Genomic DNA, 16,682 nt, shown 5'->3' with positions numbered 1-16,682 from the left:
AGTCGCATCCCGTGGCACTCTGGAAACGTCTCGAGAGGCATTTGGGGCACAAACAGTATTCAGAAAATAGGGAATCATAGAATCGTAGAATCAACGAATCAACGAGGTTGGAAGAGACCTCCAAGATCGATGTGGAGAAATAGGTTAATAAGTATTCATATTGGAAGTTTAAATCCTTAGTAGAATGGCTTCATCACAGCAGTAAGAAATAAGTCTTGCTGTCTTTCTTGTAGAGGATTTCACCCCAGTTCAATACAAGACTCCACCACCTCCTGAACCAGAAAAAAGTTTTCCTCCTTATACTGGATTTGGTTCCGAAGAGGATTCTCTGTGCTCCTGTATGGGTCTGCTTCCCAAGCCTCCCCAGAAAGATTTTAATAAATTCATGGAAAAAGACAGGTATTTTGGTGATAAATGATTCAAGTTTTTAAACTGTCTATTTCTGTGAAAAAGATAAATGTTATGTAGGGATGTCATTTTTTTCAGCAAAATAGACAGCTCATCAGCCTTTTAAGGGGCAGGTGCACAAGGGCTGGGTTAGTGACATGGTACTCCAATTTTCTGCAACTCAGCAAAACTTCTCTTTGGAGAAGGCAAATGTTCTGAGCCTCCTATCCCTTACCTCCTTCCCCCTGCTGTCTTCAAAGGGAGTTTGCTGGAAGTCTTAGTCCAGGAATTAGTCAAGAATTTTGTATGATCCAGCAGTCCAACACAGTTTTGGTTTTCTGTTTGGTTTTCTGATACTTAGTGGTTTTTTGTCTGCTGAATTTCATGTAGTTTGCTATAGGACTGTTAAAGCTTTAACCCTTTCCATCATGAAATGGTTTGCCAGGCAGTAGTTTTTGAAGCCTAAACAAAATTTGAAGTCTTGTGTCTGTGAAACCTCTGTAAAAGAAGAAAGCTGTTAGCAGAAGACTTGGGAATGTATTGATAATGCATATATAGCAGCACAGTGAACAATTTAAAAGACTTAACAAGTATCCAACTAGTAAGATCATCTAGTGGACCTGAATTTGTGGAACTAATCCTAGTATGTATTGCTATTGAGAATTTGATTTGAAAATATACATACCTAAAGGTATTATTCCTTTTTAAATTTTCCAGAAAGAAACTTGGAGTTTGATTTGCAACTGAATTTGAATACAAATTCATTCCAGACCTGTGGCAGAAAAGTAATTTTTCCCTGAAAATGATTCCTTTCTATCTGGCTGACTCTAGCTGGTTCTGTTAATTTAAGCTGAAAATGTTTTTTGACCAAGTAGTAAATCTTCTGCCATTTCCCTTCTTGGTCCAGGAATAACACAATTAATGTGTGCTACAAAAGTCAGGAGAATGCATCTCTTAGGGGTGAAAACTTCTCATACTCTGCATTTGATGTCTTACCTCTTCCTTTGCTTTTTAGATATGGCATGGATAGTAACATCCTGCGCTTTGGGGCAAAGCTCATCACAGATGATCCTATCGACAAGGGTCGGAAATTCATTATTTCCTACTTCCTGAGTGATGACACCATTTCAATTTTTGAACATACACTGCGAAACGCAGGTAAGATGTAGCAATGTCTTCAGTCAGTCCCTGTTGCCCTGCTCATTTGGTTAGCAAACATCACGACCAGACTCAGCACTCGCAGGAGGAGGGATGTGGTTTCTTAAATGCAATGGGAATTACATCAGCAGGTCTACTGCATTATCTTGCATAGCTGTATGTCATAGTCATTTGTAATCTTCCTCGCTCAGAATTATGCTGTTCATTGCATGACAGTGCTTTGCAGTGTCTTTTGGGAACTCCAAGTTTAATGCATGAGAACTTTTATTACATTTTAATTTGAAAATCTGGCCTTTAAACTTTTCCTTTTGTTGTGGATAGTATGCAGGAATTGTATTGTAACTGATGATAAATAGGGACAGGAAATATAAGACATGAAGAATGAAAGACTAAATCCTTTGTTTTGCAAAATCATGTTATGAAATCTATCCAGCAACCCTTGCATAGAAGCAGTTCATGAAAGCAAAACAGCTGTGATACTTTTTAACATACTTTATCATTAATCATGGAGTGTTGAGCATATAAAGAGTGAAGATTGCTGTGTCCTAGAGCCTGTATGTGTGTGTGTAATACTGAACTGAATCCCAAGACCCAGACTGCCAATGTCTGAGTGAGAAATGCTTTGTTACTTCTTAGTGGCTTGATCACATTTATCCTGTTGCTGGAGCATGGTCACCAAATGTTGCCATGGTTAAATTCTTTTGACCACTGTTGTCTGTTGTAGGCTGCCTCCAGCTGAGGATATGAAAGGCTTTCTGATTTTCAAGCATCTTTTTATTTTCTTGAAGTGTCTTGTGCGTGGATGGAAGGACACAGGACTGGGAAGGATGTCAGGAAGTCATTCTTAGCTCAGAGAGAGATAGGGAAGCTTTGGCTAGGCATGACCCTGTTGGAGAGATCACTGTATTTCTGTGAAGCTCACAGAACATCTGCAGCACCAGTTTCAGAGCAGTTAACATCCAAAAGTGCTCTGGTACCTCTCAACATGTGGCATCGAAGGACTAACTGTTAAAAGCTGCTGTCATCCTCTGATAAAACCATTGAGAGAAATAAAGCAGGAAATCACATTCTCCCAAAGGCAAAGGAAAAAGAGTAATAGATTTCCTTAGTTGCCATGTTAGGCTCTTGTGGAACCTCATGACTAGCTCTTTTGATACTGTGTGAATTGATCCATATCAGCTTCTTGGCACAGAGCACCTGTCTGGTGCTTCAGGTGCCCCCTGCAGTGGTGTCCAGCTCACTGTACTCAGTACTGACCTGTACTGTGTGGTAAATATCTAAAGCCTTCTGTATCTCTAGAGAACATGTTCTGTGGCAGTGGTTATACTAAGTAATTTTAAGTGCCCTGCGCATGAGTAGGATTTTTGGGAAGCTCTGAGCTTTTTCATTCCAAAGAACCTGTGATGGCATCTCTGCTCAGATGGACACGAGAAGAACAATGCCACACCAGACTTGGCTTGCTCCATCCTTATCAGCCATCTAAGACTATCTCAGGAGGATCTGCACACCCAGAATTTCAGGTCCTTCTGCCACATCCAGGGGTGCAATACCTACCCTTAGTTTTGTGCCGTAACCCCCCACTGCCTTGGGCTGCAGCACAGCCCACACACACCTCCAGGCAGTTGGAACACATAACAATAATAGCTGTACCCAGAGTTATCCCACAGCACCCAGAGCAGAGTCAGAGCCAAACACTGTACAGTGTAGATGTGGTCAGTTGGTCAGGCTACCAACAGCATGAGTGCCATGAACGGGTACAAACCAGCAAGTAATGTTTCAGATCTCAATCCTAAGATGGAAGTAGGAAGTTGCTCTTAGTTTTCTCACTTCAGCAACCTGGAGGTTGCAGAATACTTCACATTATTAGTAACACTGTGAAACTCTGAAATTCACAGGACTGGCCATCTTGAGGCACTTCTTGATGGGGGGTCAAAGCATGAGAACTTTGGCTCCCCATGCAGAAGATCACAACCCTTTTTTTGCTCAGTGTAAGACCCAGCCAACAGCTGTACAAACACCTACAAACTCTGATCTGATCTTAATGGAAGAAGGTCTTTCGTTGTGGTGTTTGTTTTGTGCTTTGAGCCTGGCTCTTATAGATTTCCATCAAAACTCCTTATCAGGTTTCAGTGTAAAATCTCTAACTTAATGAGATATTTTCAGTTATTTTTCTTTATACCAGCAATAATGTACTAACCTGTAACAATTATGAGATAGAAGTATTAAGGTAAGTTTCCAATGTAAGTGCACAATTGCAGGGAAATGTAGAGGCAAGAGTGAAGTTCCAACCTTATAGAGACATATTAAATAACAGTTGCCAGGATTATATAACTTAAGATTTCATATTTGTTTTAATAGCTAGGTGAAAAGGAATGTGTTAATATTAGAGTCACATTAGTGATTTGAATTGTTTTTTGATTCAAGCTAGATCTGGCCATTACCATAGTGGGTTTTTTTGTCTTTTGCTTTTATGGTGCAAATAAAGCAACTAAGACAGACATCTGCACTGATGGTAAGTAGTCTGAGTTTCACATTAATTTACAATTTTGACTATAAAAGGCTATTTCACTGTTCATCAGCCTTTTATTGGACTTGCATCATTACCTGATATTAAGGCTTCATTAAACATTACTAAATTATGCTTTTGGCTTTTGGCTGTTGGCTTGGAAGCTCAGATATCACCAGGAAGAAAACCCCAGAGCTGTTGTAGGGCACATATCCTGATGAAACTAAACACAGAAGGTAGCAGAAGGTTTTCTGGAAAGCTTGGTACTTGCAATGCAATCTTGTGGTGCACCAGAAGATCCTAGTGGAAAGCAAAATGTCTCTTTTAGTATCTTACCTACCCTTGAGTACCACATGCAGCTTGTAGTGACACAAATGAAATCAGTGTGATGTGAAAAGAAATCATGTGACATACCAATCTCACAAAGGAAATAGCAGATCACAGTTCAATTGCATTGGCAGAACTGTATGTGGAAGGTCATGTCACCCCTACCTTTGTAAAACATTCAAAGGCCCTTAAAAAGAAGTTAGAACTACAGTGCCCAGAATTCATGGTCTTTGTAGGACAGTGCTATCTTGAGTTGTGATTTTATTTTTCCTTTTTATACTTTTAACAGTTTAAGGATAATTGTTACATCTTACATTTCTCAAGGGTCAGTTCCAAGCCTGGCAACAGGGTTATGGGAACGACTTGAAGAGGCACATTTCTGTCCCATTTTAAAGAAAAGAAAAACAGGGAAGGTGTTTGGCAGGCATTCAAATGAAACATGTCACAGGGTATGCACAATGTGACTGTTGCTGTGGACACTGGCAGTGACAGTCCTCTTAGCAATGGGGGGGTTAGACAGTATTATCAGACAAGAAACTGAAGCACGAAAACTGGTATTTAAACAAAAATCATCTGCTTTGAGGTGTCTTTTGGTCAGTGGTTTGGGGCTTATTTTGTGGGTTTTTTTGTTGCTTTTCTTTTCCCAAGTAAAGTCACAATTAATTGTTTTTAATTCTATTCCCATAGGGATACGTGGTGGGAAGTTCTTGGAAAGAGGTCGCATTAAGAAGCCTGGGCAGGAACTATTTAAGAGTGAGCCATCTGAATATTACGAGGCTCAGAATCTGTTTGTGGGAGCCAGAGTTTGTTTCCATGGTCACAACTTTCTTCTGGTGGATGCTGATGAGTATGCGCTCAACTACATGGAGAAGCATGCAAATGAGGTGAAGAAGGCTCTTGGTAGTTTCTGTCATCTCTAAGGACTCTGGTTTATCTGTACACTCTTCAGAATTATTTACACAGTTTCTTCACCCAAAGTTCACAGCCCACTGCACTCTGTTTGGCAATGGATTTAGGAGATGGCAGCTGGGGAGTGCATGCAAGTGTGGCCACTCTATGCAGTCCATTCCCCTCTTCTTTCTCAGCATTCACTCGTACTGTGTTAGGGGTTGTTAGAAGGTATATCCCTGCCTATTCCTTCTTGGGACCATTTATGGATCTCTTGTCCCTGAGTTGGTCTAACCCTTGTTGAACCTGCAGATACTGTCAGCTTCCACAACTTTCTGTGGCAGCAAGTTGAAAGGTTCACTGCCTGCTATGAAAAACAAATACCTGATAAAAGAAGTGTCTTTTATCTGTTTTAAACCTGCCTCCCTTTAGTTTCAATGCCAGTTCTAGTGTTCTGGGGTGTGGTGAAGATCCCCATTCACCTTATGCACCTCCTTAATAATTTTGTAAATCTATGACATTCTGCCCCCTCGGCCTAATCCTTCAGGTCTTTATAATTTATGTCTTGCTCTCCTCTCTGAAGTTCCCTATGGCTGATACTGGTGTCATCCTCAAGAAACTGAAGGACTTGACTGAACCTCGTTCCGAAGAGATTAGAAAGACATTTGCTGCTTCTGACCCTGAGCATACCAATGTGATTGAGTATGACACTTTCAGGTAAGACAGTGGATTTGGGGTTTTATTATTTAATATAGCTGGCACATTCCCCCAGACTGTGTAGAGCATGACTGTGTTTTGGTGCTTTCTGCATGTATTTGCTGACAAATGGCATAGGTTTGTTTTGTGCTTACTTGGAGATTGTATGTGAAAAAGAAAGTGAATCCATGCTCCAGAAAAAAAGAGAAACATGATAGTTTCAAGTAAGCTGAAAAGAAAACTGAAATCTCTCTACTTTTTATGGAACTGGTGCAGAGTGCTGTGAAGAAAGACACAAGTCCGCAGTAATAAATACACTGAAAGATGAAGAAAAGTCCATCCTTAGAGTAAAACAAATTAATTAGTAGTTTTGAAATTCATATAGAAATGTTTGAGTTGCCTCCTGAAAATGGTGTTATTTGGGTTTTGGATCATTGATAAAGAAGAGAGTCTTCACAGAACCAAGGTGTATTGAAACTATAGAAGGCAGTGGTAAGCATGTTTAAAATAGACTAGAAAGCAGTAGTGAGAGTAATAATTAATACTTGGATAGTAATTTCAGCATAGCTAGGGGGACCAGCTCTCTGGATTCTGGCAATGATCCAGGTAGGGCAATGGCCAGATGTAGAGATGCTTGAAACAGGAAATCATGCTCAAATACAAGCTGATTTCAGTTTATCCCACAGCCAGAGCACTTGAACTTATGAACTGTGTTGGGTACTGGTAAAGGTAATGAGGTGGAACACAGGAGGAGAATTTGCTTGGAAGCATTTGGTTTTCACAGAAGTAATACACTGTGTATTTAGGAACTGTCATAATAACTAAAGCATGTAAGTAGATGTATATTGTGTGGAATGTCATCCCCATAGGAGTGTTAACCTAGGCAGAAATTGCTTCTGAAATATTTTAGGAGAGAAATAGATTAGCAGAAGGTTCTTCCAGCAATGCAAAGTGAAAATAGTGAGAAACTAAAACAAGCTGGTATTCAGAAATGAAAAAATAAGTGATTAAAATGTAGGATTTAAACTAAGAGAGATCACAGTTATTGGCAAAAGGTGGTCAAAATATTTCTGAACTCACATATTTCACTCAACAGCAGGAAGATTCTGGATTGTTCATTGCATTAAGAGGGAAATGTTATTAGTAGAGTGAGAATGGGAGAAAATTAAAAGTCAATGTTTATCTGGAGAAACTTCTTAGCACTTGGAGAAGGGTTTTAATTTATGTACACAGTAACTAGTTAAAACCAAATAATTATTGTTTTAATTTAATTTATGAAACAACAATCTTTTTGTACATGCACTAATAGCAGGTGAAAGGTTTGGAACACTTGCATGACAAAATTAGGGAAGCATACTTTCAGAAGGCTTGACTGTGCTTTTAAATAGCAAGGTTTTGTTTTATCAAGTTGTTCAGTTGGGTTTAAAGTGAATCATGGACATTTTCATGAACAGCTCAGATGTTTAATTTAGGGTAGTGCTACTATGTGGCATGGAGAGAGATGTGTCTGTGTGGTATTGAGGGACTTGGTTTCAGCAATGAAAAAAGCAGTAGCCCATTTCTCCATGAGCAAGAAAGATGGGGAACCCATGTAATAAAGGTTTTCTTGGCCTCAGTGCTCACCTGGGCCAGTCTGAACACCCACTAATGGTCTACATCTCCCCTGCAGGAAACATTCACACTGCCAGGGCAAGAATTTGCCTCTAAGGAACATTTAACTTTTGTGCTTTATAGTGATAGTAGGTTTTGTTTCTGTTCATTCATATTATATCCAGTAATCTAAAGGCTCTTTTCTTTTTCTTGTCCATGTATCTTATTTTAGAACGAAAGAAACATTTTTAATGGCAAAGATGAGAGCACTTCTTTGCATCTATGAAAAGTCAGATACATTTCTGTTAATAGAATATATATTTTTCTTTCATGTTGTTATTGTGTACATCACTGTTTATTTTTAATCTGCCATGGCTTTTGATGATTATAGCTAACTACAAATGATTATTTTTAGTACAAGCAATTATCTGTGTGACAGCTTCAATGATAATCCTCTTTTCTTATCTTAAATACAGCTAAGCTTTACTGTGCTCTGAATTTGGCTGTTCAGATTTATTCCTTTCTACCTATGTCATTTTATATGAGCTGCATTTAAAAATACACCTCTAAGTATGATGTAGTGAAGTGTAAGCAATTACACAATTCACTGTAACTACTTTCAGAACCCAAATCTACAGCACTTCATGGAGGAAATAAATACATGGCATATACTGAACCTCTTCCTTAAGCTATCATTAAAACTATTGAAAGCTTTGTTAAAAAGAGAAGAAAAATAACTAAAACTTAGATGCCTGTGCATCACACAGTCCATTCCAGGCTGCTTTATCTCATAAGCTACTGGCAAGTCTGTTTGCTGTTAGAGACAAAGAGCCATGTGGGTCTAACAGAGATGCCTGTCTTCAAATCAGTTTGAGAAGCAGCTCCTCTTAGGCAGTTAATTATTATTTCGTCTTTCTCTATTAAATTCAGATTGCAATCTGTCATATTCTTCTGGAACAAAAAATAAAACAAAAGAAAAAAGTAAAACAAAAGATAGCTAAGCTGTGGGAACAATCATTGCAGCTTGTTTCTTTTTGTCAGGAAGAGTTTAGATGTCATTCTTGTTGCGAATCTCGGGTCTCACTCATTAGTCCACAGTAATCACTAAAATATTCCTTAATCCCCAAACGAGGCAATAATTTTATCTTTGGGTTTGGGTGATTTGATTGTCACTGAGTGGATTGAGAAAATAAAAGACTTTTAAAATCCTGACACTGGAAAAAAATCTGTGCCATGTATGGAAATCCAGTCTGTGGAAATATTCTGCTGGTTGATGTTATCTACATGTGTTCAGCTCTGCCAGCTCTGCGTTTGGGCTGCAGAGCTTATCAGGCAGCATTGTCCTCCTCTTTGTGTTTGCAGTGGTATTACTGCAGGCTGCAGGAAAGAGGCTCCAGTTTGGGCTGGATCTCTGAATGCTGCTACAGTGTAAATAATAATATTCAATAAGTGGAATAATAATAGTGACAAGATAATGATAATATTAGTAGATGAACCAAATTTTGGTCATTAAGTGTGCATGATCTCCAACAGGGTTTGCTACTATCAACAACATGTCTTTTCCCTGTATTTATTTCCTGCCACTGCAAATAGAGGATTGTTCTGATTTATTTAATAAGAAAAAGAGACAGATATTGAAGTGCTTCGGTCATGCTTAGTATGTTTTTTTGTATGTATAACCAGCTCCTGAGGAAATGTGGACATCCTTCCTTCCCCAAATTTAGTGATTCTTAACTGCTTTTAATTTATTTAGATAAAACTAACGTAAGGTGTTGGTTTTTGTGAACAGAAATTTGATAGTCAGTATGACTGATGGAGCATTATTTATTTAATAAGATTTATTTAATAAGAAAAAGAGAGAGATATTGAAGTGCTTCGGTCATGCTTAGTATGTTTTTTTGTATGTGTAGCCAGCTCCTGAGGAAATGTGGACATCCTTCCTCCCCCAAATTTAGTGATTCTTAACTGCTTTTAATTCATTTAGATAAAACTAACGTAAGGTGTTGGTTTTTGTGAACAGAAATTTGATAGTCAGTATGACTGATGGAGCATTATCAGAACACGAAATTATGACTCTTGGACGCTACTACGGTATGAGAGAAGAAAAACAAATAGACCTCCAGGTCCTCCTTGCAGTGGCTCAAGAAAAACTAAAGAAAAGTAGCTTTGAAAATTTTGGGCAACTGACTGCAGTGCTTATTTACAACGACAGTGAAAAGTAAGTTTCATCTGTTTATCCTAAGCTGTTATTTTGGAAGCTCTGTTTGTAAACCTACCTACTTTCTGGTTGTTGCTGAGCAAATGATATATTGTGGCCAAAGGATATTATTTGTAATGTTAAGCCTCTCTGAGCACTTGACAGTAGACAGGCAAAGGGCAGCCTTTTTGTCTCTTTTTCATTTTGTTTGTGAACTTTTTATTATAGCTGCTCTACTGAACATTCAGTGACATCAGATATTTGTTCACAGGCAAAACACAGTATTTTAAATCAAAGAGGGAAAATAGTGATTTAAGGGGAAAAGGAAAGGATTTGGATTCTTTATGTGACTCATTTCCCCTGTTTTGTTCCCTGATGTCACAGATGAAGACTCACAGAGAACCACTGAGGACCTTAGTATGGGAGAGAAAGGCCACAATGTGGTCTTCAAGTTTCTCAGCTTTCTTAGATGAAGTTTCATAAACCCTTGTTTTCTTTACCTCTGTCCCAATATTCCATACTTGTTTTCCTATTCACACCACCATTCACTTGAAGTAAATCTGGAAAATACCCAATGTGCACTCTTACCCCTCTCTTTCTGATGTGCAGGTGTGGATTGCTGCCCCATGGGACATGCAGGACTGTTTGCAAGTCCTTTAAGTTGCCACTGTCTGATGATGATCTACAAACTTTACTGACCAGGTAAGTTAAGGGCAGATAGTGTGACCTGCATGCCCAGGTGCAAATCAATGCTAAATACCTACTGCAGACCCAAATCTGAAGAGTTTGTCATTTATATAATATCAATCACTTCATGATGCACATGTCCTACATCTGGGCCGTGGCAATCCCAGGCACAAATACAGGTTGGGTAGGGAAGTAATTGAAACCAGCAGTGAGGAGAAAGACTTGGGAGTGACAGTGGATGAGAAGCTCAGCATGAGCTGCAGTGTGAGCTCAGCACAGAAAGCCAATCGAAGCATTAGTCATAACTAAATTTTTAGAACACCCAAGCTGCCCAACACAATTGTTGGAGGAAAATTGACATCTTGTATTAGACAAGGGGTTCCTACAGTTTCCACTTCAAAAGGACTAAAATTGAATAGATGCACAGACAAGGGACTTCAAGTTTTATGTACTTTATGTACTAACTCAGTTTTGATGAAAAACGGACAAGCCTGAGACATCGTGGGCTCCAGGGACGTGTTTATTGTTTGTGAATTTATACCAGAGAAAGCTTTTGTGCAATGAACCTCTTCTCTCCTGAAATGTCTGAGTGTAGGCAGTTAAAAAGAAAAAGCCCAGTATACTATAATAAAAATTAGAGATAAGCTTAGAAGACAAGGAGGATACTAAGGGCAGGTACCCATGACAGCTGGATGAGGTTTCAGCTGCTGTAGGTTCTTTCTGTGGGTGATGGAGAAGGAGAGAGTTATCTCCTCAGCCTGTATAAATTCTGGATTTCTAAATTACCATCCATTTTCCTTAGTTTCTCAAGGGGCTGTGGCCAGACTGTGGTACAGATTCCTATATGAGAAAGGTAAACGGTGTGAAACTGGACCTTGGAAATCAGTGTGAGCAGTGATGCATAAGATGCCTTGGGTCATGCCAGTTCTGAGTTGCAGCATCAGCTGCTTCAAAAATGGCAGTTTGCATGGCAAGTCACAGCTCTAGAGGTAATAAGGAAGATTATTACAGTCTTAATAATGAGTGGATTTGGCACTGCTTGGGAAGTTTATTGTTTTATGAGGGTGCAGAGTCCAGGAATTATTTTTTTGAGGTCTATTTAGTAGGAGTTAACTTCCAGTGGTCTGGAAATCAAAGAGTTGTATTGGCTCGATGAGATTTAGGCTTTTCCTTTCCTTTCCTCCCACTTCCTGTAGTTTTCTTCAACACTGAAAAATCATGAAAACAGGCAGGTTTGTTGTTAATGAAGAACAGTCTCACTCCTGGAGAGTATGCAATTCAGTGTGGGCAAAATTTGTCAACAGCATTCTTTCCCTGTTTCTTTCTTTTTTTTTTTTGTGAGGAAGAATGTAATTTTGTGTCCACTGATGTTTCTGAAGCAAGTGGTGATGGTGGTCCTACTGTGTGTGTCTGTATTTATGAAGGAAGAAAGTGGTACAATAAAAGTAGTTGGACTGATTCCCACAGAATCAGTATATATAGCTAATGCACTAGCTGGACCCTATTCAGCTATAAAATGATGCTGGACAATGTGATCAGATAATAGTTGAAGCCTAAAGCTGTGTGTTTATTCAGCTTTGCTATCTGAGATTAGATGGCAAAGACTTTCTGCAGGACTTAATGGTTCTATTTTGAAATTCCATTTTGAAAGGTAATTCTCCTCAAGTATTTATTATTTGCATTTGTATATTATGCTGCAATGATCTGTCACTCATTAAAAGCATGGGATGGGGCTGGAAGTTACTGTCTAATTTTGTGGTCACCTCCAAGTGACCCATGGATTTGTTTACTGTACCCAAAGACCATTCAGTTGCCACAGAGTGCAGGGAGAATTAGCACAAAGGCTGAGGTTTCATAGGACCCTTTCATGTTGTCTGTCTAGTATAAATGTGTTTCATTGTGAAGTGGAGAAACAGTAGGATTTAGACACCCAACAATGTCTGTTTTCCCAGTTTACCAGAGCTTGCTTATTAAAAAGTATTTCCTTTCTCCATCAGCATTTTCTTCTTAGTATTTTAACCACAGAACAATACAGACTTCTAATCACAATGCACTAAGCAATGCAGATGGTACACAATTGTTTCTGCCAGAAAACTACAGTAGTCATTATAAAATTTTCCTTAATTTTATGCAGGCATAATGAACAATTATGGTTTGTTTAATAAATAAATGTTGCCAAAGTGTTTTTTTTCTGTTATTTTTATTTACTGCAATGCTAAATGTATGCTGACAAGGACTTAAAAAGAGCCAGTACTTCCCCAGAGGATATATAAACAGCTGGCAGATAAGGAAAGAAAAAGTGGAGAGAAGAAAGAATGGATGACAAGTTTACAAGTATTGCACGCTGATTATTCTGCATTTATTTAGTTATTAATTGTAGGTGCCTGTTTTTTTCAAGTATGTCTTTTAATTTCTGTTGGAAGCAGCTGTGTAGCTCTTCACCTCTCCACACTGCCAGGGTGAGTCTGTTGGACTCTGAAGGAGACGTGTTGTTTTGGGAAGGTGAATCCCTAGTGCCTGAGGCAGCAGTGCCTGGGAACAGTTGGACTCCTGCATGGTCATCCCAGTTCTCACATCACTCACAGGCCAGGCCAGGCCACTCCTGCCTGCTCAGTTTTTCCCTGGATTGTGACTAGTTAATAATTTTTTACCTAGTTGCCTACCTGTAATGCTTTTTCAGCGCTGACTTTTTCCTTTCAGGATGCAAACCCTCTTTTCCCACTCCAGTGAGTGTCCTGGTAGCAGGATCACCGCTGGAAATTGCCACAAGACCTTTGTCCTGCATTGTCTTCTGCTTGTTACCTGTGATTGCTGAGACTCTCTGTGCCATTTGTGATGAAAAGACTCTCTAGCATTCATATTTGGATCTCTTAACACAAATTATTTCTGTTATTCAGTATGTAGAGGAACTGCTGGTTCAACTCATGGTTGGTTGAGATGAATCAGTGTATACACGAGATGGTAGCCTGTCATTAATTCAAACTGGTATCCTGTACAGATTTGTCTGTGCTTGCTGGTTTAGATCATTTCATATGAGCACTTTGTGACAATTTAGGTGTACACCTGTGACAATTTACCCTCTGTATACCTGTGTTGCACAGAGATTATCACACAGGCTGAAGAATCCCAACATTTAATGCTTCTATTCTATTATTATCAGGTCAACATCTTAATAAGTGTTATTTAAAACTAAGGAATTAAAAAAGCCTTCACATGTATATTAAATTTTCACAGAAGTGTTTGGGTTATAGATTTCTTGATGGGAAAAAAAAATTACTAAGCAACCTGCATTCACCAAAGCATCCTCAGGAGTGGTCATAATATGATTTAAACAGATTTTTCACATATCTGGAGTATTTAATTATTAATATATTTTTAGAAGCAGAAATGTGCTTTGTAGTTCTGCAATGTCAAAGAAAAATAAAAAGCTCTGCAAGCTATGACAGGGATGAGGGAGTGACTTTCATAGTCTAAAATCACATGCATGGGTGAGGTCATGGGGCAGAACTGAGGAGAAACATGGTTTCAAGCTATCTTCGTGGCATCTTCTTGATAAGGCAAATCTAATTTCCTTTCCCAAAGAGCATTGTCAGTCTCAGTCTTATTAACTGCAGCCACTGAAATGTATGACATCTCTGTCCCAATAATGCACAAATTGATAACATCTCCTCAGTCCATCCGGATACTCCGTGCCAAATCACTAGTGTGTGCTTTTAGGGGATTGATACAATAACTCCCAGCAGTAAAGAGATCTAAAGAGTAGATTTTTCTTTTCTTTCTGGATTATTCTAGAGTAATATTTTAAGCTGCTTTCTGTAGCTATTTAAATATGGGATTTAAGAATCCCATTTCCGCTGCCCGTGTTAAAATCTGTAGTTATAGTTAATTTCATGCCCATGTTGTCATCTCAGTTTGCTTGTGCTGTCACATGGAAGGACTTCTTCTTGCTGATGTTTGTCAAAAGCAGATGCAATGCTTTCCTTGGTTTCATTGCCTTGACAGAAAGTTTAAGTAGTTACACACCTTCACTTGCTCTATGTTTAAAAATCCTGTTTATTCAGCTTAGCATCTTGGCAATAGTATTAATCTTTTGACTTTTCACGGTCAGCAAAGGATAAATACACAATAGTAACAGGAGACAATAATTTGTCATGATAAGTGTGAAATTCCAATCTGTGTACCATTGTTTTCTTTTTCCAACTTAGAAACTTTTCTATTGGCTTGTTATTTCTAATGCAAAACTTTTCTTATTGCCACCTAAAAAAAAAACCAACAGAAGTGGGAATAATTTTCTTGTATATTGACTGTATTGGCTACATAAAGACTTCAGGAAAATGTTAACTTGCATGTGAACTATGATAAAGAACCAGGTTATCATAGGAGGGTTTCTCATGGCAATGTTTCAGGGCCCATTTAATACTAGTAACAGTAGCATTCTCTTCTGACTTTGCTTTCATCTTCAGCATAACTCACTGTACTTAACATTCCAGTTTATCACTAGCATCTCTGTTTATGGCTCTCAGTATATTTTATTATTATGTCTTCTGCTGACTGTTAAATGAAAGGTGTGGGGGGGGGAGAAGGAAAGGATGAGTTGCAGTTTATTACAGTTTATTTTTGTCCACAGATCTATTTCTCCTCCGCTGTGGTTTTCCAAGTTTGTGCTGTAAATTCTCCCCTAAAGCACCTTCATGCTTAGTATTTATCAGAAGCCTCTGCAGTGATTGAAGGGTTTTAAGGCCTATGTTTTGTTCACTGCTATTTCTTTAAGAATGAGGGAAAATAATGTTCTGAAAGACTTGTTTCCTGGAGATGATCTTGTGCCTGTGGAATAGTGATTGTCTCCCCAGATGACAGGGCAGAATGGCTTGACCTGATGTTTCCCACCAAATAATAGGTATTGAGTCTTGCTAGTTGTCTGTCTCTCTGTGGACCCCAGTGAAGCACAGACACTGCTAGGCTGTGCCTAAATCTGGTCCCTTTTACAGGTAGGTGGTGTTAGGTGAGACACATGTCATTCATAGGAGCTTCCAGAGCAGTATTTATAGCAGAGCAGTTGAGCTGCTCATTTCAAGAACAATTTGCATTGTAGCTTCAGCTTGCAGATATCTTTCAACATTTGACTAGTGCCAGTGAAAGAACAGTTGTTCCCAAGTGCCTGAGTCACCTCAGTGTTTTGCTGAGTTGAGGACTTCTATTTCTGAAGCTGCTTCATCCAGATCAATGGCAGAAGGATGATGTGGCTTACAAATCTGTTCCCATGGGGTTTATTAGTGCAAGGTAAACATTTTAGAAACCTGAGGGAGAGAAACAGCATTTTCCACATGTGCCTGTAGACTTTAGCTGGCAGCATATATATCTTCATGCTTTTAGAGACAGGCACAACTGACACACATATTAATTCCATAGAAATAAAGAACAGTGCCATAAAACAACTACCAAGTGACAAGGCTTATGATTTTTAATCTGGCTATTATTTCATAGGTTAGAGAGCTGTGTGTTTGTCAATTGTAAATTGATACCAAAGTGTGTGCAAACAGGAGTTGCTTATTTTCAGGAGATGATTGTAGGAGTCATAATAAAACAGGCCAGATTTTTTATAGCACAGCTCCCTTGTATCATTCTGTTTCTTTTCTACACAAAGGAATGATACACTGATCATCCCAACTGATTGTCACAAATTGTAAGGTGCCAGTGTTGGACAAAGTTGGGCAATGCTTCAAAAGTAAAATAAATCAGTTGAAATGTAATAAATCTTAAAGAAGTTGAATTCTACTCTAAGGTACAATAATAAGGTGTAAGAATATGCAGAAGAATGTGTACTATAGAAGTTCCTGACCGTTTGTACTGTTTTTTCACTCCTACCAGTGTTTGGGAATAAAGGAATAAAAAAGTTATTATCCAAAAGGTAATGTATTAGTGTGATAACATGTCATAACTTTGTTAAAAATTCCCTTTAACCTCAAGTTATCTTATGGATATTCTGCTTAGATTTGAAGATGACCATAAGCAAGTGGACTATAAAAGGTTTGTAAATGGACTGAACTGGAGAGAGAATCCTATCCGTGCTTCCCAGAAGACAGAGGATCCTCTCAAGGTAAAACCAGTGAATCTGAGCAAAGGAACAGTGCAGCACTTTGATACAATTATTCCAATTCTGAGTGTTTATCCAATGGACACTATGACATTGATATTTGCATGTTTGTGCCTGTTTTCTTCAAGTAATTATTTTTTGCTAAGAAGTTT

At 38.6% G+C, this 16,682-nt stretch overlaps 1 protein-coding gene across 1 annotated transcript in view; it reads left to right on the top strand.

Annotated features, from left to right (window-relative positions):
* Window positions 1-233: 233 nt before the first annotated feature.
* Window positions 234-16,682, top strand: part of LOC103800880 (EF-hand domain-containing family member C2-like) — a gene marked incomplete at its 5' end in the record, with an annotated part of 18,086 nt that continues 1,637 nt past the window's right edge. The window contains 7 exons of the mRNA XM_009073271.1: window positions 234-399; window positions 1,403-1,545; window positions 5,066-5,262; window positions 5,850-5,983; window positions 9,573-9,770; window positions 10,359-10,451; window positions 16,428-16,533. Coding sequence (XP_009071519.1) covers window positions 234-399; window positions 1,403-1,545; window positions 5,066-5,262; window positions 5,850-5,983; window positions 9,573-9,770; window positions 10,359-10,451; window positions 16,428-16,533 — 1,037 coding nt within the window. The remainder of the gene's footprint in view (window positions 400-1,402; window positions 1,546-5,065; window positions 5,263-5,849; window positions 5,984-9,572; window positions 9,771-10,358; window positions 10,452-16,427; window positions 16,534-16,682) is intronic.

This window comes from Acanthisitta chloris, unplaced genomic scaffold (genome assembly GCF_000695815.1).
Source record: "Acanthisitta chloris isolate BGI_N310 unplaced genomic scaffold, ASM69581v1 scaffold35444, whole genome shotgun sequence".
In the NCBI taxonomy this organism is placed as follows: Eukaryota; Metazoa; Chordata; class Aves; order Passeriformes; family Acanthisittidae; genus Acanthisitta; species Acanthisitta chloris.
The sequence above is the reverse complement of the archived record's forward strand: the minus strand, read 5'-3'. Positions and strand labels throughout refer to the sequence as shown.